Consider the following 23,945-nt stretch of genomic DNA (forward strand, 5'->3'; position numbering starts at 1 on the left):
TCTTGCTTCACCCTTCACTTTACCCTTCACTGGCGTACTTCAGGGGTTTTATTTAATACTTGAACTGGCTTCAGTAGGGCCTCCAGACTTTCTGTGGCTTCACAAGTGTCACGTGAATCCCCTGCATAGCAGTGGAACTGCCTTTTCCCTTCACCTTCAATGCCTCTGCACTGGAAGTATACATCTACACCAGCCCAGAAGAGTCATCAGTCCTGCCACCTCTCCATACCCCCCAGGGCCTGGCACGGCCTGGTACGACTCAGAGGCAAGCCGGGCGCCACTGCTAACTGGCAGTTTGTCCCCACAAACAAGCAGTTAGCCGCCTTCAACTGACAGTGGTACAGCTCAACACAAAGGCACCGCCAGCCACAACGAGCAGTTTGCTAGTTGACCAGATGTCCACCTCGTGTTGACACTGGATGAGTCATCACCGCCAGACTATATAAAGAGCGCTGCCTCCCTGGAGAGGCAATCTCTCCCTTAGTGCTCTAGGATCACCTTCGTGTCTCTAACCCGTCGTCCGCTTCCAGCCAATGTCGTGTGACTGATGCCATGGTGGTATGGTAGCTGTCTTCAGAACACCAGTATATCTTCATACTTTTATTCATTGCTTATAGTTTATTTTTTGCATTTAAGGCCATACTAACTTGTTCACCTTTGCATTACATGATAGTCAAGTATTGTCATGTGTTATTTTTGTTCATTACTATTTCAGTAAATTGTTTAATTATTTATTTGATAATTTTCATTTGTTTCCACCTGCAACTTACACACTCCAAGGCCAATAGCAGCATTTCTTTCATTTATGTGAGGGAGAGCCATACCATCTTGATTCAGTATAGCTGTGATACCATAACCCGTCACACAAGATATCCAGTTGTAAGACTTTTACCATCAGTGGTGGCAGAGTATGCAACTGGTGTTACAGGTTCGCTTCATCTCACAGCCCCAGTGGATTTTCTCACACATTTGAATACATGAAACAACTTTATTTGATACATTCCAAACCAAAGTACTGTACAGTACAGTAATTATCAAACCATCAAATGTGTGGGATAATCATAGTACGCTAAATATCACTAACGTCGCCAATACAAGAACAAAAACGCATACGGCGAACAATATCAAAGGTATTGAATTTACCACGAATTTTATCGAGGGACAATTGACAGTGAGGGATGGTTGGGAAGCAAGACAACGTAAGTCCTGGAAGTCAGGACATGTAGAGACAATGGTTTGGCCAATAAGAAGCAGGGCAGCGCTCCATTAAGTGCCCGTGAGTTAAACGTGTATGACCAATATACAACCTCGCCAGAGCCGTTTCCCACCACCGGTTACGGTGGTACAGTGGTACCTCGGAATGCGAGTGTCCCTGTATGCGAGTTTTTCGGAATACGAGCAGGATTTCCTTGAAAAATATGTCTCGGAACGCGAGGGTTACCTCGGGACACGAGTTTGTTGATACGCGTGCAGGCCGACCCAGCGCATGGTGGTTCGGCGATCGTCGCCCCTCCACCCCTCCGCCCCTCAGTTTACCATTGTCTCGCGCCCAGTGACTACCCCACATCAATTCTTCTCGCGGATTTTCAGTGTTTTGTTGGATTTTTGGTGATTTGACTATACAATTTGTTATTATATATCTCGCCATGGGTTCCAAGAAAGCCAGTGGTAGGGATAAAGGCCAGAAAGCTCATGCGAGGATGACAATAGAGGAGAAACAAGAGATCATTCAGAAGCATGAGAACGGTACACGTGTTGTTGAACTTTGTAGGCAGTACAACAAAGCCACATCAACAATATGTACTATACTTCAAGAAGAAAAATGAGATTATGAGTGCTAAAGTGGCAAAAGGAGTCAGAACAATAACGAAACAAAGACCACAAATACTTGAAGAAGTGGAAAAGTTGTTATTAATTTGGATACACGACAAGGAGTTAAGGGGTGACAGTGTTTCGGAGGCCATCAATTGTGAGAAAGCCAGGGTTTGGACAGATTTGTGGTGAGGAAATCGAGCAGTGAGCCTCAACCAGGACCTAGTGGCACTCAGATAAAACGTCCCAGGGAGAGCACACCAGAAAGGTCTTCACTGCCTGAAGTGATAATGGAAGGGGACTCCCCTTCCAAACAGTAACTCCTCTCTTCCTCCCACCTCCTCACCATCTTCCATATGCCTACAGCATTCAACAGCAAGGTAAGTAATAACTTGAACATAGTTTTGTAGGTATATTTAGATGAATTAGGTATAAAAATTTAGTTTGATGTGGGGTTTTTGGGGTAGTCAGGAACGGATTAATTCATTTCCCTTTATTTCTTATGGGGAAATTAGCTTCGGAATACGAGTTTTTGGAATACGAGGCGTCTCCAGGAACCAATTAAACTCTTAAACTGAGGTACCCCTGTAGGAGGAAGGCCACGGGAACATACTACTCTTAAGAGCACGCAGTTTGTTACCAGTAACAGAAGACCAACAACCCTGACAACGGGCAAGAATGGGGAAATGAATAACTGGGTAAAAGTCATAATAAGGAATACCTTTACGGGAGATGGGACAGGTGCGGATAGCTTCCTTAGCGGCAGTGTCCGCACGCTCATTTAAGAACACACCAATATGGGTGGGAATCCAGCGAAATTCCACTGTCTTAAATCTACTGGAGATAAGAAACAGCCAATGTTGAATTTCAACTACCAAAGGATGGACTGGATTAAAGGATTCTAGAGCCATGAGGGCACTGCAAGTGTCAACTACAAACACAGAGGAGGATTGACAGCGAGAAAAGAGTTGATGAAGAGCATAGAGAATAGCATAAAGTTCTGCCATGAAGATGCTAGTCTCCGGAGGCAGGAGACACAAAGGTGCAGTCAGGAAAAACAACAGAGTAGCCTACACCGTCTGCAGACTTAAGACCCATTGGTGAAGACTGAAATAGAGTGGAAGTGTGAAGAAAAGTGTTCAAGGAAAGGTGATTTAGAACTGTAGGAGGGGTAAAATTTTTAGTCATGTGGGTCAAGGCTTACAGAATTTAGGAACGGGGACCCCTCCATAGGGGCAAAGACGGAATGACACGAGGGGAAATATTGGTAACACAAACTGAAAGAGCATTTTGTAAGAGAGACAACCGTACAGAAAGAGATAGGTGGTGAAGGGGAACAGGAACCATAGGATGGGTAAAGGTCAAGGCATGACATAAGCAAGAGTGAGGGTGCTGTAAGGACCGTGCAAGGTGGAGAAGACAGTAGCGATCATGGCGATCCTGTAGAAACAGGACGCCAGTTTCAACATACAGGCTTAGGGTAGGTGTCGAAGGAAAGGTACCAGAGCTGAGCCGTAACCCAGTATGATGCAGTGAGTCCAGATGGTGAAGGGTAGAAGGAGAAGCAGACGAGTAAACAGGGCCATAATCGAGTTTAGACAGAACGAGAGAGGAATGTAAAGAGAGGAGCAGTGTCGATTAGCTCCCCAAGAAGTATGGGACATGACCTAAAGTTAGGTAAGGGCCTTAGAGCATTCAACTCGGACGTAAAAAATATGGGGCGACAAAGACAAACGAGTGTCAAAGATTAGCCCTAAAAGCTTTAGCAGATTCTTTGTACAAAAGGGGATGACCCCTGTTACCTAACAGTAAATAGGTATCTGGGAGTTAGCTGTTACAGGCTGCTTCTTAGGGGGGGTGCGTGTGTGGGAGAAAAAAAATTTAGTAGTTAACCACTGAACTGCTCTGTCTCCAAATAACACCCTGGTGCACAAGAAATAAATTCTTTCCAAAAAAGTTTTTTCTCTTCTTATATTGTTAAAATGCAGAGTCTGATCACGGGGAAACTAAACAAAAAATATTGTATGTGACTTACTTTAGCTGCGATGGAGCTGGGAAGTTGAGCAAATTATGGGTGCTGAGCGTTGGAGCGATGGGGGTCTGTCGGCCCCGCCACCCCGTGCGACGGCATTTGCTGCGAATAAAATGTTGCGCAATTATTTTGAAGTTTCTCATTCATTTCTTCCTTTTTTTTTGCTGTAATATTATTTAAAAGTGTGTAATTTGTGGAATTTATATAATTCAAAGTATAGAACATCGCTATGCTCAAATTATGGGCCTCATATATGCGACATATTCTACAATCAAACAGTGTTTTTGCTGTTATTACACTATATACACACGTTGTATATACCCATCTACGTATGTATTCACCATAACGATCCACTATGTTGGTATGGTGAGCCCAAAAAAACATGAGTGAGCTGCCACACCCTGCCAGTCCTCCCTCCCTCCTCCAACACATTACTCGCAACATTCCTCCTCCCAAAATACTGTTATTGTGTTTATTACACTATTTACACACGTTATGTATATGTATGTACATGTTTTATTCATGTACATACGTACATACTTGCCATCTCCTCACCTCTCTCTCTTGCCTACTTAATGCTCTTGCTTCCCTCATCTCATCACAATCGACCTTTATAATGGTCCAGGACGGATCGAAATGTCGTCGTCTATTCAATTTCCAGTGTGTGGTTTGGTCAACAATGAAATCTTCATGCAAGATCTTATAAAGAAAACCCCTAGAAAGAGTTTTGCAGATACGAAAGAGTTTAAGGTGAGTAGGGGATGGTTTGAGAAATTTTGAAAAAAGACGTGGTATTCATAGTGTTGTGAGGCATGGTGAGGGTGCCAGCTCAGACAAAGTAGGGGCTGAAAGATTTGTTCGTGATTTTAAAGATTTTGTAGATACTGTATTGATGGATATATTCCACAACAAGTGTTTAATTGTGAGGAGACATGGCTATTCTGGAAAAAATTGCCGAAGAGGACATACATTACCCAAGAGGAGACGTCACTGCCTGGACACAAGCTAACTTGGGCTAATTTGTGTCAGGATAGGCTAACTCTTGTGCTGTGTGGCGATTTGAAAATTAAACCCTTGCTCGTGTATCATTCCGAAAATCCAAGAGTTTTAAAAAATATATAACGTGCAGAAAAACTGTGATGTAGAGTGGTTTGCCCTGCCATCAAAAATATCTGCAAGAGAAAAGTTTGACACTCAAGGTCCTGCTTCTCGACAATGCTCCTGCTCATCCTCCAGACTTGGAGGATGCATTGTTGGGGCCACTTTTTTTTTTTTTTAGGGATATTCCTACATGAGCCCTGAGTTTCTGGCTAATGTACCAATGACATGAAAGAGGAGTTTTCAACCTACCTTGTGTTAGGTGTGCAGAGGTCAATGGTTGAACATAATGTCAGGAGCAAAGGGGGGCGTTTGCCTCTTCGAACACAATTGCGACCATCTTCATCTCTTCGAACTATCCTAAATGCTCTCTTCACCTGTCTGACCAAATTGGGTGTCCAGACCACCTTTGAATCTGAAATTGTAAAATTAATAGCAATTTCAGAATATTCAGTCCATTTATACTAACAAAATTATACATACAGTACTGTAATTGAAATTTTACAGAATGATAAAGGCAATTTAGCAACTTTGTTAAAATGCACATGGGGGAAATACATGAAAATAGGTTAATATTGTTTGTAAGGTTGATGGGAAATGTTTATTACTTTTATGATTTAAAAGATGTATAGCCCTAATACTCCATCCTGGGTGCATTCCACCAGGTAATGACCACAGCAAAAGTTTTCCACGAGGCTCTATTGTCACACAAACTTTTCACATTTTCAAACTTGATTCATCTTTTCCCCCCCCCCTCGTTCCAGGGGTTTTCTTTAAAAGGTCTTCATGCAAATGCCTTGGTTTCTCACAAATGATGGCCTTCTGAAATGCTATCACCTGCTAACTCCTTGTTGTGTATCTAAATTAATAAAAACTTTTTAACATCCTCAAGTGTTTGTGTTCTTTGTTTCGGGATTGTTGATATGCCTTTTGCCACTTTAATGCTCATAATGTCCTTTTTCTTAGCAAGTATAGTGCATATTGTTGACATAGATTTGTTGTACTGCCTAGCTAGTTCAACAACCTGTGCACCATTTTGATGTTTATGAATGCTCTCTTGTTTTTCCTCTATGGTCATTCTCACATGTGTTTTCTTGGCTTGAACCTTACCACTGGCTTTCTTGGGACTCATGGCAAGATATATAATAACAAATTTTATGTTCAAATAGCCAAAAATCCCAAAACAAATGTAATGCTTTACAAAGAATTCAGGCGCAATACTTACTAGGCAGAAGACACTGGTAAACTGAGGCGCGATCACCATGCCACCACGCACTAGGTCAGCCCATACGTATATCAACAAACTCCTTTCCCGAGGCAAAGTTTGTAACCCGATTCAAATTTTTCGAAGAAATTAGGCTCGTAACCCGAAAAGTTCATAAATATTCATTCGTAAGCTGAGGTGTCACTATATATAACTAAAAAATTAAACTCAGGATTACTTTCAACCCCCACCCCTTTTGCTCTACTCCATCGCCACCTACCTTCACCCCCCTCTATGATGTACTCTTCCATAGACACCTACCTTTGCCCCCTCCTCCCCTCTACTCCTCCATCATCACCTACCTTCACACCCCCTCCCTTCTCCTCCTCCATCGTCACCTTCCTTTCACCCTCCTCTATGATGTACTCTTCCATAGACACCTACGTTCACTGCATATAATGCTCCCTTCTACTCCTCCATCGTCACCTACTTTCACCCCCCCCCCTCCGCTCTACTCCTCCAGGGTCGCAGACAATTTCACGAGCAGTGAGAACTACAGAGTTCTCTAACCACTCTCACACTCCTACTCTCTCACCAGTGAGGGGAGGGAAGGAGGGAGGAAATGAAGGAAGAAAGGTGAGGGAGAGAGAATAGGCAGGGGGGAGGAGGGCCTAGATACATTTCTTCCATATAGATAGGTAGACTGAGGGAGAGCTGCTTGCCAAGAGCCCTATCAGACAGGCTTCCTATTCCTCAACCCTCCCTAATATGCCACATCCTGGTCAGGACAACTTGCTCGATTGTTATTCTTGGTGTGACTCGAGAACTGACCTCGAGGTGGGGCATGGGCATGGATTATCTCCCTGGGGCACACACCTCCCTGCCCCAGCTCTCTCTCTCTCTCACATAATCTATCAAGGGTCTAACATGAGGTCATTGTGCCTACCAGAAGTGTATATGTCCAAGGCTGGCCACCTGTCTGGACCATTCAAATGTATAAACACGTAATTAGTCTATTAAAATTATATATAATGCTACAATTATAAATTAATTTGTTCATGGTCATTCGTTTATAAGTATTTTAATATGAGGTATATATACGCATGTATGTATACGTTGACGTACACATATATGATTATGTGTATGGAATGATTATGATTATGTGTAATCATATATGATTATATCTAATGGAATGCATTAGTAAGTGATGTGGTGGAGGCTGACGCCATACACAGGTTCAAGTGTAGATATGATAGAGCCCAATAGGCTCAGAAACCTGTACACCATGTTGATTGACGGTTGAGAGGTGGAACTAAAGAGCCAGAGCTCAACCCCAGCAAGCACAATTAGGCGAGTATATGAACGAATGCACGTACACTTTCAAATGAATTAAGATACCTTGAGATACACAATGACTTAGTTTAAATAGTTTAAACACATTATGGTACTGATTTTGACATGCTGAAGGGAGAGGGGGTGTGGGGGGTTATTGTCTGAGGTGGAGGACCAGAGGAGGGGGTCAGTGGAAGGTTGGTGGCTGGAGGGATGCCATTGTTCTAATGGTTATGAAAACAATTATTGATGGCAGGAATTCAGTGGGTGTGTACTTCACCCGCACCATCACCATACTGTGCCCTGCTACAACCCCCCCCCCCCACTCCACCCATGCTGTGCGGGGCGTATTACACATTATGGGATAACCGACTGTCTGTCCATTCCTGTCTGCTTGTTATGCTGCCCTTCCTTTTGAAAATTGTCTGCTTTATCGACTTCCTTCAAGACCACACGTTAGCCTCTTATCACGCCCTCTTACCACTCTCAGGGAGCCGGCTCTTCTATACAATAGTTACCATAGCCTGACATACGTCAGACTGCGAGCAGCCGCGTCCAACAGCCTGGTTGATCAGTCCGGCAACCAGGAGGCCTGGTCGACGACCGGGCCGCGGGGACGCTAAGCCCCGGAAGCACCTCAAGGTAACCTCAAGGTAACCACTCAGTCCCCAAGGTGAAAGAGTGTCCGGGCATATGACTTGTTACGTGTACTTATTTGCGATTCGTTTGGGCTGTCACGTGTGGTGATTAGTGTTGGGTAAGGCTAGGCCAGGTCAGGTCAGACTCGGCCAGGTCAGACTAGACTAGGTAAGGGTAGGCCAGGTCAGATCTGGTCAGGTCTGGCTAGGCCAGGTCAGATCTGGTCAGGTCTGGCTAGGCCAGGTCAGGCCAGGCCAGGCTAGGCAGGGTGAGAGAAGTAAAGCGGCAGGTACTTACGTTTCCGAGAAAGTAGCGGCGGTAGTATATTGTTGATTTAGATTCGACGACATCCTGAAGCTAGTAGGTGGCGGCCTCATCGCTCTCGAACTTCTTGTTGTTGTAGGGGATACGAGGCACACCCAATATCCCCCTTACATTGATCACATCGCACACTAATATTTTTACTATTTCGGACACCAGATTTGTCTGTTTCGTATATGTATAATTGTTCAATATTAAAACCACAATTTCAGGACAAAATTTAAAGTAAAACTAAAGATATTTGTAGTTGTATAAAAGTTGCATTTTTCATCGGTCGTAGAGCCGGAAATCCGCAATATTCATCTCAGAACAATGCTTATTTCACGCAGAATCGTTAATAAACGTAAGATTTTTATACGTCTCAAGAAAGATAGAAATATAAATTTACTTTAATCTAGTTTTACATAATCTAGTTTTACTTTAAATTTTGTCCTGAAAGAGTTTTCATATATAGATCTAGTTTCTGCCGTTCTTCTGACATAAAAAGACCTTTGGTTTAATAAATTATTAAGATGTTTTCAACAATATTACTAGGGCGTTCACCGATTCCAACATGGGCGACCCTTTTTGGAAACCCATGGAAACGCAACACTTGGGTTGACCCGATTGACAGACTGGTTATATTCCAACAGGGTCTGAGACATATATTCCAACGTCACATCGTTTTCTGTTGACGTTCCTACAACTCGTCCTCATTTTCAAAGGTAAGGTAAGGTAATTATCAAAAGAAGGCACCAAACCGGGAGGGCTATGTAGCATCATCAGAGGGCGTTAAATATCACCAAGAATCCTCATTTTCAAAGCTTACCCAATTGTACATAATGTTGTTTAGCGGACGAACCATTACTCTATGTAATAATGAGTGCTTATTATATTTTAGTGCTACATAGCCTTCCCGGCTTGGTGCCTTCTTTAATAATTACTTATTATAATTTACCGAGAAGCACCGAAATTCCTCCCAAGTGCTAACCTTTAACAGGATGCACTGTAGAATGGTGGTTTAAATCATGGGTTGAAACATTGACACTGAATGGAGACTTGTAATTTTTTTAACCATTTTCAGAGTAAATAGTAATAGTTTAATAGTACACTATTTTAGTAAAGAGCATTCATCCGTCAACAGCTATCATCATCACTGACTTCATTACAATCTTTATAAAGCCTTAATATCGTCACCAATATAAGATAAAATAAGGAGCCATAGGCGGTAGTTATATATACCGAAGGTGAACTATAAATCTTAATAATTTTAATAGTAATAATAATTATTATTCATTATTTAACTTTGCCTCAACTAGATTTTCTTGATTTTCTCGGAATATTTGAGTTGGGATGAGTACATGAGAGTTAATTATAAACTGTTTTTAATTAACTCTGCACTCTGGGTACCACCACAGAGTACATGTGGTGGTACAGAATACATGTGGTGATGCAGAGCACATGTGCAGGTACAGAGTACATGTGCAGGTACAGAGTACATGTGCAGGTGGTACAGAGTACATGTGCAGGTACAGAGTACATGTGGTGATGCAGAGTACATGTGGTGATGCAGAGTACATGTGGTGATGCAGAGCACATGTGCAGGTACAGAGTACATGTGCAGGTACAGAGTACATGTGGTGATGCAGAGTACATGTGGTGATGCAGAGTACATGTGGTGATGCAGAGCACATGTGGTGGTACAGAGTACATGTGCTGGTAGTATTGAACCCAATACTCGTCTTGTGGGTGTAATGATTCGTATTCCCATCCTATGAGGGGGGGTTTCAAAACCCCCCCTCCCCCCACTTTAAAGCTTTAGCTGTAACAGTATTAGTCACTTGGGTCAAGGCTTTACAACATTTAGGAAGGGGGACTCTCCACGGGGGCAAGGACGGAACACGAGGAGAAATATTGGTAACACTAACGGAAAGAGAATTCTGTAGGCGAGTCAACCGTACAGAAAGACAGAGTTGGTGAAGGAGAACAGGGACTAGAGGGAGGGGCAAAAGTCGAAGCACGACATAGGCGAGAGTGAGAGTAAGGACCGCGCAAGGTAGCGAAGACAGTAGCGATCACGGCGGTCCTGGAGAGACAGGACGCCGGTGTCAACATACAAGCTGAGGGTAGGAGTTGAACGAAAGGATCCGTAGTTCAGGCACTACTGATCTGTTCACAGATTAGTCGAAGTCTGCCGATGGTGGTGACTACTATTTGTCTACCTGATCAAACCTCTATGAACCTCCTTCCCCCGAAGACAGTACTTTCACGGCAGAGCTTTATGCAATTGTGTTCACTCAACGTCAGCTCTTCAATTAATGTGACAACGTTCCTTTGTTATTGTGATAGATTCTCGGTGCCTTCATGGCACTGAGAATTTTATTATCTTATCCCTTCCCATCCTGTGGTGATGGAGGTCTAATACTGGCAGTTTCTCATCTCTAACAGATGTACCAGTCAAATTTTGCTGGATGATTGTCTTGCTTTCTTACTGTACCTCTGAGTCGCTTGTCCCTCAGTGAATTCGATGCCTTTGACATCGCTCGCCTTGTGTTCTTTAGTACTCGTAGTGACAATTATATCTAGGGTGTTTTGAATATCCTGCGACACACATGGTGCTAAATAATCTTCCTGGCTTTGGCTTCTTTTGGTAATTAAACTTGTTACTTGGTGAACCAAGGCCCCTCCACTCCCCCTTATGTGTGGAGGTGGAGGCCGCCTCCACTCCCCCCTCGTGTGTGTTACCTGGACAATACGAGGGGGCTTTCGTACACCGCTCTCGGACAGATGGTAAATACTGTTTTCCTTTCCACGTAGGAAAGAGAATTTGTGTATTAGCCATCCAACGCATAAATCTGGAAATCATGTAAAACGACTTAATACTGGCCAAGGATGGAGCAAAATGTCAATTTTTATTTTCAGATTTGGGAGGGGGGCGTGTCTAGTTTTCAGCCACGTTATTGTGACTGTTATACATGCATGCAGACGTGCATATTTCTCCCTTTTACTTCATCCGGATATGGAGGTACGCAGTGGACATGCTTCCTGCGACGGCCCCACACTTCCTTGGTGGGTAGGACATGCAGCCCGTCCTCAGGCCAGGCTCGTTAGAGGACCGGCCGTCCCCGTCAGACGCATTCAGCAATTTTAACATCAAATTCATTGTATAATTAGGTGTAAGTCAGGTTAGGTGTTTAGGTTCTGTTTAAGCGATTATTTGTGTTTGTAGTACTTGAGGTGAAGAGTTTACAAACGCGATTCGAAGCAGAGGGCCTCAGTGAAGCACTGTTTGAACGTCGTCAGTGAGCAGTGTGTAGAGCTTTTTCATTCATAAACGAGATTTGACGGCGGCATTGGCAAGGATTTGGCCTTTGTTGATGAGAACGGGCCTGGAAAGACTAGCGACCTCCCATTTCACCCATATCCCTGCCCGTCCTCATCAACAAAGGCCAAATGCTCGTTAACCCAGCTGCCATTCCCTCATCCCCCCCCCCCCGGTGTCCGAACACTTCCTGCACAAGTGCTTCACCGACGACTTAGGTTCGAACCACAACGCTGAAAACCACGTACCCACACATACAGCCCGTCCTCCAAACTAAGATCCAAAAGTGATTCCATCCACCCGCCAAACCCCAGCTGTTTATGAATGAAAAGCGGTTTACACACGACTCACAACTGCTGACGTTCGAACATATGCTTCACTGACGAATTTTGTTCGAATCACAACGCTATAAATGCTTCACCCACGTACTACAAATACAAATAATCACCAACAGAACCTAAATACCTAATTTAACCTATACCTAAATATGCACAGTATGCTAATATACAAGAATATTAATTTATATTTGAGAAAATTCCTATTTTGGATGAACAGCATGTTATAATTGATGAATGCGTCCGTGGGGTCGACCGCTGGATGTAATGAACTTGTCAGAGGACGGGTTACCTCAGCAACAAGCGACGGGGACTCATCTATCAACACCAGGATCAGGGAACGGATCCTCCATCTGTGTGATTTAGGGCATGGCATCATCCTGTCTTACATATCTTCCAATCAAAGAAATTCTCTCTCAGATTTGGACGAAATGTCCCCCTCATTTGAAATTTTCACATAACGTGATACCAGCATTACCTGTACGGGTCTTCAATATCCACTCCCCTTCCTCCCACCTCACAGAAAAACAAAATAATCAAATCAAATCAAATGTTTATTCAGGTAAAAGTACATACATAGAGGATTAGTTACAAACATAATGTTGGCTTTATAGATAGAGCTGGTACATACAATACCTAAAGCCACTAGTATGCATAGCGTTTGGGGCAAGAATAAGGCAGCAGAATGAACGTTCGAGTCAGCCTAGAAAGTGTCAGGTAGGGGAGGGGGCGTTTTTGACTGCGGTGACGGCGCCATGACACTGAGGCAGCAAAGGAGCTTTGGAAGATCGTTGATGCAAATGAGAAATGAGGAGTGAACTTTGTAACTATCCTGTCGAACGCCAATGTTAATTGGCAGGATGAGAAGTACCACATGGCGCACGACACAACGAGGCACACAACTCGTGGGAACATTTGGGATCCTAAACATCGGATGAGCACGACCGTTATTGTCGGAAAATGTTTAATAGATGCAAGTAGCCTTCTAGTTACTGGTTGGATCAATAGGCAGCTTCTCGAGAGCCAGGGCCGCGTCCTTCCCAACATTGTGTTTCCTGCAGACACTCGAGACAAGGTGCTGGCAGTGCCCGGTAAGCGACCTTGCCACGGCCACCATGGCACCCCCAGGTACCAGATGACTCTCTCCGGGGGTAATCCCGGATGTGCTAAGGGTGCCAGGCTGAGGGAAGCTCCTCGCATCGTTTTACTGGAACTGTTAATCGCTCATGGGGGGGGGGGGTTCATAAGAAGTCGAAGGGAAGGTGAGGCGTGTGTGTGTCCGCTTGCTCTCAGTCGGGAGCCACTTGTCACAGCTTAAATGGAAATATATGAAAGTCAGAGAAACTCGTAGTGGACCAGGAGTTTCATCCTGGTCCAGTATCTTCCGTCTACACCACTTTTCCTTTCAACCACCCACAATGCATTGTAACCATAGTATATACACTCGCTAAACTCTGGATGCAACCCACAACAGTTCCCTACCTCCCGGGTAACATTTTACTGCTAGGTGAACTGACATGTGAAAGGTAACGTCTATCTTGAGGTTATCTTGAGATGATTTCGGGGCTTTTAGTGTCCCCGCGGCCCGGTCCTCGACCAGGCCTCCACCCCCAGGAAGCAGCCCGTGACAGCAGACTAACTCCCAGGTACCTATTTACTGCTAGGTAACAGGGGCATTCAGGGTGAAAGAAACTTTGCCCATTTGTTTCTGCCTCGTGCGGGAATCGAACCCGCGCCACAGAATTAGGAGTCCTGCGCGCTATCCACCAGGCGCGCAGACACTCGACACTCGAAACAGGCCTACTGTTTCTGTCCTGACCAGGTATTATTACCACCGGGTCTTCAACTGCTGGCCGAGGACGTGGACAACTGTGCCTCTTCATGTGTCATTGGGCTCTGAATGACTAATTTTCAAAACGTCACATCTTAGTGGCCAACCTTGAATATCCTATTGATGATATTACGTCCTCTCAATATCAGCAAAACAGCAATTAGCAGGGAACAAACATTAAGTGTTCAGTAAATTAAATATATTCTGCTGTACTTCAGAGACCTAGATAAGCTGCAGCTATTCACAGACCAATGGACTGGCTGCTACATTCATGTATGAACTACAATTTTTTGTTTAACAAGGGTATTACAAGTAATTCACACTGTGAAAGACACTTCTTTGGAAGGGAAGGGTGGGAGTCATAATGGTGTCATGAGAGACACGAGAGGAGGAGGAGGGAAGGCACACCCCAGAGTAGAGGAGTGTAGAAAGTCTAGCTGCGGAGGCCAGGCCAGCCACCGACTGTCTCCCTAGTTCGACGAACCCGGACCTATTGGGAGGGCGGGAAGATGGGAGAGGGAATACGGGAGGTAATGGAAGGAGGAGCTGCTGCAGCTTTCTCCTTCCCCCTCCTCAACACCACCTTGGATAATAATCACAAATGTACACGAAACTATGATCGTGTGCTAGGCCATTTGCCTTTTGCCACGACAAACAGCATCCCACCTTTATTTGAGATCATTCTGGAGCATTGCAGTTCACCTAGAGCACATTAACTTCTTATTGTATCGTCCGTCCCTGGGATCACCTGCGTCCGTGTGTCTGGTCACTTGGTCTGCCTTCCATACATTATCACCCAACATCCTGGTAGAAAGTGAGAGTTACGAACTTACGAGCCGGTCTCCAGCCTGATCCGGCCTAACACACACGCACACACACAGGTAAATCTAAACAGGTTGTTTGAAAAGGAAACAACGAGGGTAATTAGGACGAGGGGGGTGGGACACGAGGGATGCTATAAACACATGAACGACCCGAAGAACAAATCTTACCAACTAGGACAGTGGGTGTAAAGCATGACAAACTATAGTGAAGCTACACCCCCATATAATGTACACAGCCTCAAGTGTAAGTACAAATTAACAGAGGAGCCACGTCAGAAGTCTAGCTAAGTCCAAGCAAACACAAGAGGCATACTGCAAGTAGGCGGAGCATAAAGAGGTAGACCTCACGTCCCCGTACTCAGTGATGATAGGCCAAGTACACACACACACATACCTGGCGGTGTACACAGCGACTCTCACAGCTTCGGTTACCCGTGCATGAAAGCCAAAAATAATAATAATAAAAACGAGAAGCTTGAGCGAATCCTGGAGAAAGTACGGGGGGAGAACACGGAAAATGGCGGGAAAACGTCTGTCTGGCGCGCGCGAAAAGAAAGTTCCGGCGCGCGCCTGACCCAACCAGATGGCGGGTTCCGGCTCCGTCGCGAGCGGCCTTGCAAGTACGTCTGCCTCCCACACTGCCAGCCTGGGTCCACCCGCCTACCCCTTATCCACCCACCCACCCACTAGCCAGGCCATGCAACCGCTCACCTGCCCTCATAGTTACCTGTCGAGCCTTGCCAGGTAACAACAATCGAATCCGGCCGGTTACTCACCTCTCCAGTAACCTGTCGAGGCTTGCCAGATAACCGGTTACGTTTCCCGAGGTAAGATATCTTTTCCAACTTCTCTGATATAGAAGATGAGGGCTATATAGCTTTAAGGGGATTTCATTAAAAAGTTTAAAGGCTTTGAATCAGAGTTCTAGAGTCTAGTCTTCACTCTGATCACCAATAGGATTTTCGTAAGGCCGTTTTACCTGTGTGCGCGCCATCGTGACACCGGTAGAAATTCAGTTTTGCCATAGCCTAATATGTGCCCAGATCTTTTGATAGGGTATGGCTCTAACTTTTACTTAAAGCTTTCAATCTTTGGTTTTCCACCTTCTGTGAACACTTGTATAGCGTCCCGAGACATCAATCACTGATGATGTAGATGGTTCACCTTATATGTAGAGGCCTGTCAGAGGGAGCCGACATGATACTAATATCAGGTGACCCAACAAGGTAAACACACACACGGTATAATAATGATGGGTGGTACAACACATTTAATAATGGCATGGAATACCATATTCCTGTGATATCAACTAACCTAATAACAACATGGCTACTTATGAAACTAAAGAACTTCATAGGGAAAAATAAAGTTGTATGTAAAGGGTTAAGTTCATGTAAGTTTTCCTAAAAACATCAATTTATCAAACTAGCAAGATGTTAAAGTAGAAACAAAGAAATCAAAATTACAACACTATTAGGACAACGACAAAGTCTAAAGGGATCTTTCAGATATATCAAACCCAAAATTGGGAAAGAAGACTGGACCGTTGAAAATGAGAAGTCTCATTTCTTTGTCATTATCAGTTATCTAAGTGTGTTATATCGTTATTTACTAAGAGAACAATTTACAGATGTGTCCAACTGTGGGTAAATATCGAAATGGTGAAAAGGAGCAGTTCGCAGGGAAGGAAATGATTATACTAACAAAAGTTAATGCTGATTTCAAAAATAAAATAATCAAATCATAGAGCCTAACGTAGGTGATAAATTTTTTTAAAAGTGATAGATTAATTACACCGAAATATTTCGGCAATTAATTTGACGTCTATTGATGGGGGGGGGGGGAGGATTTATAAAAGTCCCCATATGGATTTACACTATTCTGAGAGAGAGTTCAATACATATACACCCGCTGTAGCTCCGCCTCTCCAATTTAGTGGGCTGAGGACAATTAGCAAATTAATACCTACACAATTTCACTCTGAAAATCGACACCAACTTTCTACAAAAGTTGCTTGCTGAACGATAATTTATATTTTTTCTCTGTTCTTGCGTGCTGGCTCACTGCTTGGCTGCCACTAGCCCCCACAAGCACACGCTTTCATTGCGAAAGTCTTAGTGCTGATAAGTGCGTAGGCTTTCTCCCGCCCCATCCTGGATATGTAACAGAGCTTTCTCTGGCTTTATCGTGAGAAAGATCACCATGGGCCTCGATAACACTAATGGAAGCTTACGGAACCAAGCTGCCTACCAACCTCTCAAAATATTATATATATATATAATCTCGTAGGCTGACAGACCTTAAATCCAGAAGAAACCATGAAACTGTAATTATAAAAAATATTGTTATTGTTCTGTAATAACTATTTATATTGTATATTACTGCTGATTTCATTAATATTTATATTATTGTAGCTGTATTATTAAACACTTTTTGGGTAACTAAACTAAATAATTAAGCGACCGCATCCATGATATATATACTGAGAGGTGAATGACTTCCACAAAAGTAAGATCTGGCCAGACTTTGATCAGGTTTAGAGAAAACAGATTCTAAAATACAAGACTTAAATGATCGGAAAGTTCAGTGTGTGAAAGTGGAATGAAATTAAGTTCTGGTTCGACAGGAATAGTTATATGAAGAGTGGAATGTCACCGCACTCTCAGAGCAGCCCGTCCTCTCCAGTGGTCACAACGTCACTAAATGGTGTACTAATTTGCCCAAACCAAACCGAGGGGTCCACGTACGATAGTCGCTAGAAGTTGTTGTACATTTTACTTTGACGTTGGGGGTTTTGAATGCCACAATACGGTGTGGAATGCAAGAGGAGAGGTTGTTAAACTGGAGAGGAGATAGTAATTATCCATAACAGAAAATGGAGTTACCATTACTCCTATTAACATTAGGGGAAACCGTGTTATATCGACACAGCCGCCAGTATCGTTACATCTGGATGTATATTATCGTTACAAGTACATTATAGTGGTCTACGTCCTCGTCTCACAATCGAGGACCCGGGTTAAATTCCCGGCTATTTTTTTTTTAGTTTAGTTCATTTATTATGCACCCCATACCCATCTTGTGGAAAGGGTTACAGAGGCACATAATGGGCTCATGGACTGAACCCCACAATTCATTTAGCTAAGCAAGTTACAATCTTGATGAGCTAGTTACAAAATTCAATATAAGTCATCACATCAACAATGGGTTCGAGATCGACCTCATAAGCGGTTGGGCACGTTTCCTTTCACATGTGCCTCTGTTCACCTAGCAGTAAAATAGGTATCAGGGAATTAGAGAATTGTTGTGGGTTGCATCCTGGGATAAGGGCAGTAGCTGGCTTATAAGGACCACGATTAGCCAAAAATTACAGGCTTCCTGTCCCCGACACCACGAACTATATGGCTGAAGATCACCAACGCTTACTACAACAAATACTACAGTCATGAAGGGGCTCGGAATAAACATTCGAACATCTTTCCTGATGAAAGATGTGTCTGTGTTTACTCGACCCATGACGGCAAATGAGCACGTCACCATCTAGTGTAAGTAGGTCTGCCTACTTCTGTACGCTGCTGGTCAACACTACAGATTCCACTCCATCATTCAACGGCAGCAATAACAGAAGAAAAACCCATCAACGGGCAGCAACGGAAACAACAGAATCCCAGCATCGTCAGAAAGAGAAGACGTTTAGTAGCTCCTAGGCCGGAAAGGTCGAGGCGGGGAGACCCAGGGAGGGAAATGGAAGGGAGCACTGAAGATGGCCAGGACAGAGGGGGGAGGGGGGAGATGGGAGGGGAGGAAGGGGAAAATAATAGGCAAGGAAGTGAGGCAGGCAGTGGGATGGGGGTGGGAAAGGTGAGGGAGAAAGGGACGAGGTAAGACAGGAGAGAAAGCTCAGGTTCCGGGAGACCAAGACGTTTCCCCCCTCCAGCGACGTCTACCGTCGCCTGCCCCCCCCTCACATCTTAACCCCCCCCTCCCCCAGACCCCTCCTCCTCTTCTGCTGCCTACCGCTGCCATCCTTCACTGCCTACCTCACATGACTGCCTTCCTCACTCGACTCAAATAACCAAAATACTCGGACTGAACTTGCTATTTCATCAGTAAAATAGAATCAAGATTCTATTTTACACCCCAACAGTTGATAGGGGAGAGGCATGTGATGTCCGTTTGCCACGCTATAGGAACCAGGAACGGCCCACTATAGGGAACCAGGAACGGCCCACTATAGGGAACCAGGAACGGCCCACTATAGGGAACCAGGAACGGCCCACTATAGGGAACCAGGAACGGCCCACTATAGGGAACCAGGAACGGCCCACTATAGGGAACCAGGAACGGCCCACTATAGGGAACCAGGAACGGCCCACTATAGGGAACCAGGAACGGCCCACTATAGGGAACCAGGAACGGCCCACTATAGGGAACCAGGAACGGCCCACTATAGGGAACCAGGAACGGCCCACTATAGGGAACCAGGAACGGCCCACTATAGGGAACCAGGAACGGCCCACACTATAGGGAACCAGGAACGGCCCACACTATAGGGAACCAGGAACGGCCACACTATAGGGAACCAGGAACGGCCCACTATAGGGAACCAGGAACGGCCCACACTATAGGGAACCAGGAACGGCCCACACTATAGGGAACCAGGAACGGCCCACACTATAGGGAACCCGAGTGGCTCAGTCCTTGCCTGTGCACATAAAACTAGTCGACTCCAGTCGCTCACCGTCTCATAATATACGTACATACTTTGCAATTATGAAATGGCACACCGTGGCTATCTGTAGCCAAGGTATGACAATGGGTTAATGAGTCGGCTCGTGTCGGTGATCTCGTCTCGGAGAAAGGAACTGGAAACCTTGTGTGTAGCCGGGAAGTGTTCACTCGGGAGCGCGCGCAAGTGCGCCTTCCCGTCTTGAGTCCGCTTGGAAGCGATGCAGCTAAGTAATGACGGAAGCTGTAAACAAAACGTTCGCTTCCACACACACACACACACACACACACACACACACACACACACACACACACACACACACACACACACACACACACACACACACAAGGATTCTGAAAATACCGAAGATAAACAGCTCATCTGTGTAAAACGTACACGGTTATAAGACCGTCCAAGCAACAGCCTGGTGGACCAAACTCTCACAAGTCAAGTCTGGCCTCGGGCTGGGCTTGGGGAGTAGAACTCCCAGAACCCCATCAACCAGTATCAACCAGGTACAGGGTTCCACGCACGCACGCACGCACGCACGCACGCACGCGCGCGCGCACACACACACACACACACAGATGTAATAGGACTCACAGAAACAAAATTGTCAGACATAACAAATGCAGTGTTTCTGCAGAACTATTATATAGTAAGGGAAGAGAGGGGGAGGGGAGGAGGAGGAGTAGCCCTGCTGATAAGGAAGGACTAGAGTTTTGAAGAGATGGAAATTCCGGGCTGTGACGGATTCAGGAAAAGGGTCGTAGAATATCTGGAGGGAAAGAGCTTTGTAACACACCACCAGCATGGGGTTTAGAGATGGTAAATCGTGCCTCACAGGCTTAATAGAATTCTATGACCAGGCGATACAAATTAGGCAAGCAAAGGAAGGGTGGGCAGACTGCATTTTCTTGGACTGTCAGAAAACCTTTGACACAGTACCCCATAACAGGCTGTTGCAAAAGTTGGAGAAACAGGCAAGAGTAAAAGGTAAGGTGCTCGAGTGGATAAGGGAGTATCTACGCAACAGGAAACAGCGTGTAACTCAAGCAGTTACAGTCCCGCTCCTGTGCCAGGTAAGTCCACTACGGCCGGGCTCACTTGGAAGGCCAAGAACCCCGTGCTACTTGGAACTTTTTGTTCCGAGTAGCCGACTCTAAAACAACAACAACAACAGCAGGGAGTAACTGTGAAGGGAGAGACATCAGAGTGGCGAGATGTCACCAGCGGTGTCCTCAGGGCTCTGTACCTGGACCCAACCTGTTTCTAATATATGTAAACGTTGTTTATTGTTGCTTTAGATTCAGCTACTCGGAACAAAAAGTTCCAAGTAGCACGAGCTATGGTGAGCCCCTAGTGGACTTACATTTGTAAACGATCTTCCAGAGGGTATAGACTCATTCCTCTCAATGTTTGCTGATGATGCAAAAATTATGGGAAGAATCAAGACAGATGAAGATAGACAGAGACTACAAGACGACCTGGACAAGCTGGTGGAATTATCTAGAAAATGGCTACTAAAGTTTAACTCAGGAATGTGTAAAGTAATGAAATTAGGCGAAGGGAGCAGGAGACTGAACACAAGGTACCATCTGGGAGGTGAAATCCTGCAAGAGTCAAATAGAGAGAAAGATCTGTGGGTTGATATCACACCGAACCTGTCCCCAGAAGCCCAAAACTAAAGGATATCATCAGCGGCATATGCTCGATTGGCCAACATTACTGCTTTTAGAAACTTATGTAAGGAATCGTTTAGGATCTTGTTTCAAAGGTTTGCCACCAGACTAGTACCCGGGCTGAGAGGTATGACGTACGAGGAGAGACTACGGGAATTAAACCTCACGTCGCTGGAAGACAGAAGAGTTAGGGGGGACATGATCACTACGTACAAGATAATCAGAGGAATTGACAGGGTAGATAAAGACAGGCTATTTAATACAAGGGGAACACGCACTATGGGACACAGGTGGAAACCGAGCGCCCAAATGAGCTACACAGATATTAGAAAGAATTTCTTTAGTGTCAGAGTGGTTGACAAATGGAATGCATTAGGCAATGATGTGGTGGAGGCTGACTCCATACACAGTTTCAAGTGTAGATATGATAAGAGCCCAATAGGCTCGGGAACCTGTATACCAGTTGATTGACAGTTGAGAGACGGTACTAAAGAGCCAGAGCTCAACCCCCGCAAGCACAAATAGGGGAGTACAAGTAGGTGAGTACACACAGTGGGTGTAGGCGACCCATATATGTGGGAGATGAGACCCCAAGTTAGAAAGTCAATATTGTGGACAAGTTTCTGTCACTCGCCCACAAGACGACCCTCGATCACCAGGATACCAAACCAACAATCTTTAAATCGCCATTTATGCAAAAATGTGATATTTTCAGCCATTTACCACCTCGAATGATGCCAGGGAAGGAGAGATGTCCCTTAAGTTTGGCCTAAGATGATGCCAAGACTCTCCAAACGTTGGAGAGTCTAATTCAATCAAAAACTAAATGTAAATAAAAACAGTGTTGAAGATGAAGATTATGCAACATTGCTAATTACAAGGACAATAATTAATCTGGATCGTCCCGTCGAAACCTTATCGAAATATTTCATTGGGTCCGTGCCACGTGTTCACCGTGGTGGCCGGGGCGTGGCACCCCCCCGAGGTGGGGAACAGTGCCAGCGGCAGGTAACGGCGGCAACGGTGTCACCAGCAGCACCAACAGACACGGCCGCAACAGACAGTGGCGACAACAGACTTCTACTTTCTCCTGAAGGTCGACAAGAATTCAAGCAAAGTTCCGGGTGAAGACTTTGAGATTCCTCCGTGAGGTTGGGGGGGGGGGGTGGGAGAGAGGTGGAGGGGGGAGTTTTGGAGAGGGGAGTGTTGGAGAGGGGAGTGTTGGAGGGGGAAGGGAGTGAGTGTTGGAGAGGTGTGGTATGGGCAGCAGTGATGGGTAATGTTTGGAGCGCCAACCCTCCCCACCTCCCCATTCTCAGACGCCCGTTTCATGCATTCTATAAATAACTTACAACTTTCTCTCCTGCTAACACCAAGATGGTTTTTGGGGAGAGGAGAGCATGGCGGGGAGATGGGGAGAAAGGATAGTTAGAAAAGATGGGGAAAATAGAGAGGAAGAGGAGAAAGGCGATAGAAAAGATACATTATAAAAAGCAAGTGAATAAAACATCTAATGATACAATTTTGACCTAAGTTGAAAGCCTAGTCGAGAGGAGACATTTAAGGGGAAAAAATAAAGCCTCTCTATTTCCCTTTCCTCTCTCTCTCTCTCTCTCTCTCTCTCTCTCTCTCTCTCTCTCTCTCTCTCTCTCTCTCTCTCTCTCTCTCTCTCTCTCTCTGTGTTTTTCACCCGGTGCTTTCTATATCCACCCTCTCCCTCCCTCCCTCCCTCCCTCACCTGACGGGGTTTCTCTGTAGGAATTCGATCTTTTTTTTTGTAATTTCTTAACACCGCTGCTTTTCTCTGTGTCGCGTGGCCGACCTCTGGAGGCGTGGTGCCTCTCTCCACCCCCCCCCCCACACACACGTGTACAGTGTGTGTGTGTGTGTGTGTGTGTGTGTGTGTGTGTGTGTGTATTCACCTAGTTGTATTCACCTAGTTGTGTTTGCGGTGGGTTGAGCTTTGCTCTTTTGGCCCGCCTCTCAACTGTAAATCAACTGTTTACTAACTACTTTGTTTTCACAACACCACACACACACACACACACACACCCCAGGAAGCAGCCCGTGACAGCTGACTAACTCCCAGGTACCTATTTACTGCTAGGTAACAGGGGCATTCAGGGTGAAAGAAACTTTGCCCACTTGTTTCTGCCTGGTGCGGGAATCGAACCCGCGCCACAGAATTACGAGTCCTGCACGCTATCCACAAGGCTACCAGGCCCCCCCTCGTAGCCCCTGTATACAGAGCATGTATACATGCACCAGGGCCACAGAACAGACAAGCGTATTAAGGAGGCGCGCCTGGATGACTACTTACGGATGAGTTGAAGTTCCTTATATAAGAGTGCGTATGTGTGCATATATGTAGTGTGTATGTACACTAATGTATTCACCTAGTTGAGCTTGCGGGGGTTGAGCTCTGGCTTTTTAGTCCCGCCTCTCAACTGTCAGTCAACTGGTATACAGATTCCTGAGCCTATTGGGCTCTACATTATCTACACTTGAAACTGTGTATGGAGTCAGCCTCCACCACATCTCTGTCTAATACATTTTGTATGGGGGTGGAGGGGGTGTGAGGGTGAAGGGGGTGTGAGGGTGGAGGGGGCGGGGGGTGGAGGGGGTGAGGGTGGAGGGGGTGGGGATGGATGAGGTGAAGGTGGAGGGGGGTGAGGGTGGGGGGGATGGAGGGGGTGAGGGTGGAGGGGGTGGGGGGAAAAGTAGCCCCACACCCGGACAGAGCACCGGATGATCTTCCGCCCACAAACTCCATCAGTACTCCCACATCACCCCACCCCCAGCACC

General features: G+C 45.3%; 1 protein-coding gene across 4 annotated transcripts in view; it reads right to left on the bottom strand.

Annotated features, from left to right (window-relative positions):
• Positions 1 to 23,945, bottom strand: part of LOC138350464 (uncharacterized) — a 61,169-nt gene that overhangs the window by 4,490 nt on the left and 32,734 nt on the right. The window contains exons 2-5 of one of the 4 annotated variants that reach the window (XR_011222113.1): positions 14,572 to 14,709; positions 8,415 to 8,603; positions 5,195 to 5,357; positions 3,848 to 3,946 (exon numbers count right to left, since the gene is read on the bottom strand). Coding sequence is in view for 1 of the 4 variants with exons in the window: in XM_069301383.1 (XP_069157484.1) it covers positions 3,848 to 3,946; positions 5,195 to 5,357; positions 14,572 to 14,587 (278 nt within the window). In the remaining 3 variants the exon portion in view is untranslated. The remainder of the gene's footprint in view (positions 1 to 3,847; positions 3,947 to 5,194; positions 5,358 to 8,414; positions 8,604 to 14,571; positions 14,710 to 23,945) is intronic. The other 3 variants (XR_011222114.1, XM_069301383.1, XR_011222115.1) reach the window with 3 other exon arrangements.

Source organism: Procambarus clarkii, chromosome 45, assembly GCF_040958095.1.
Source record: "Procambarus clarkii isolate CNS0578487 chromosome 45, FALCON_Pclarkii_2.0, whole genome shotgun sequence".
Taxonomy (NCBI): Eukaryota; Metazoa; Arthropoda; class Malacostraca; order Decapoda; family Cambaridae; genus Procambarus; species Procambarus clarkii.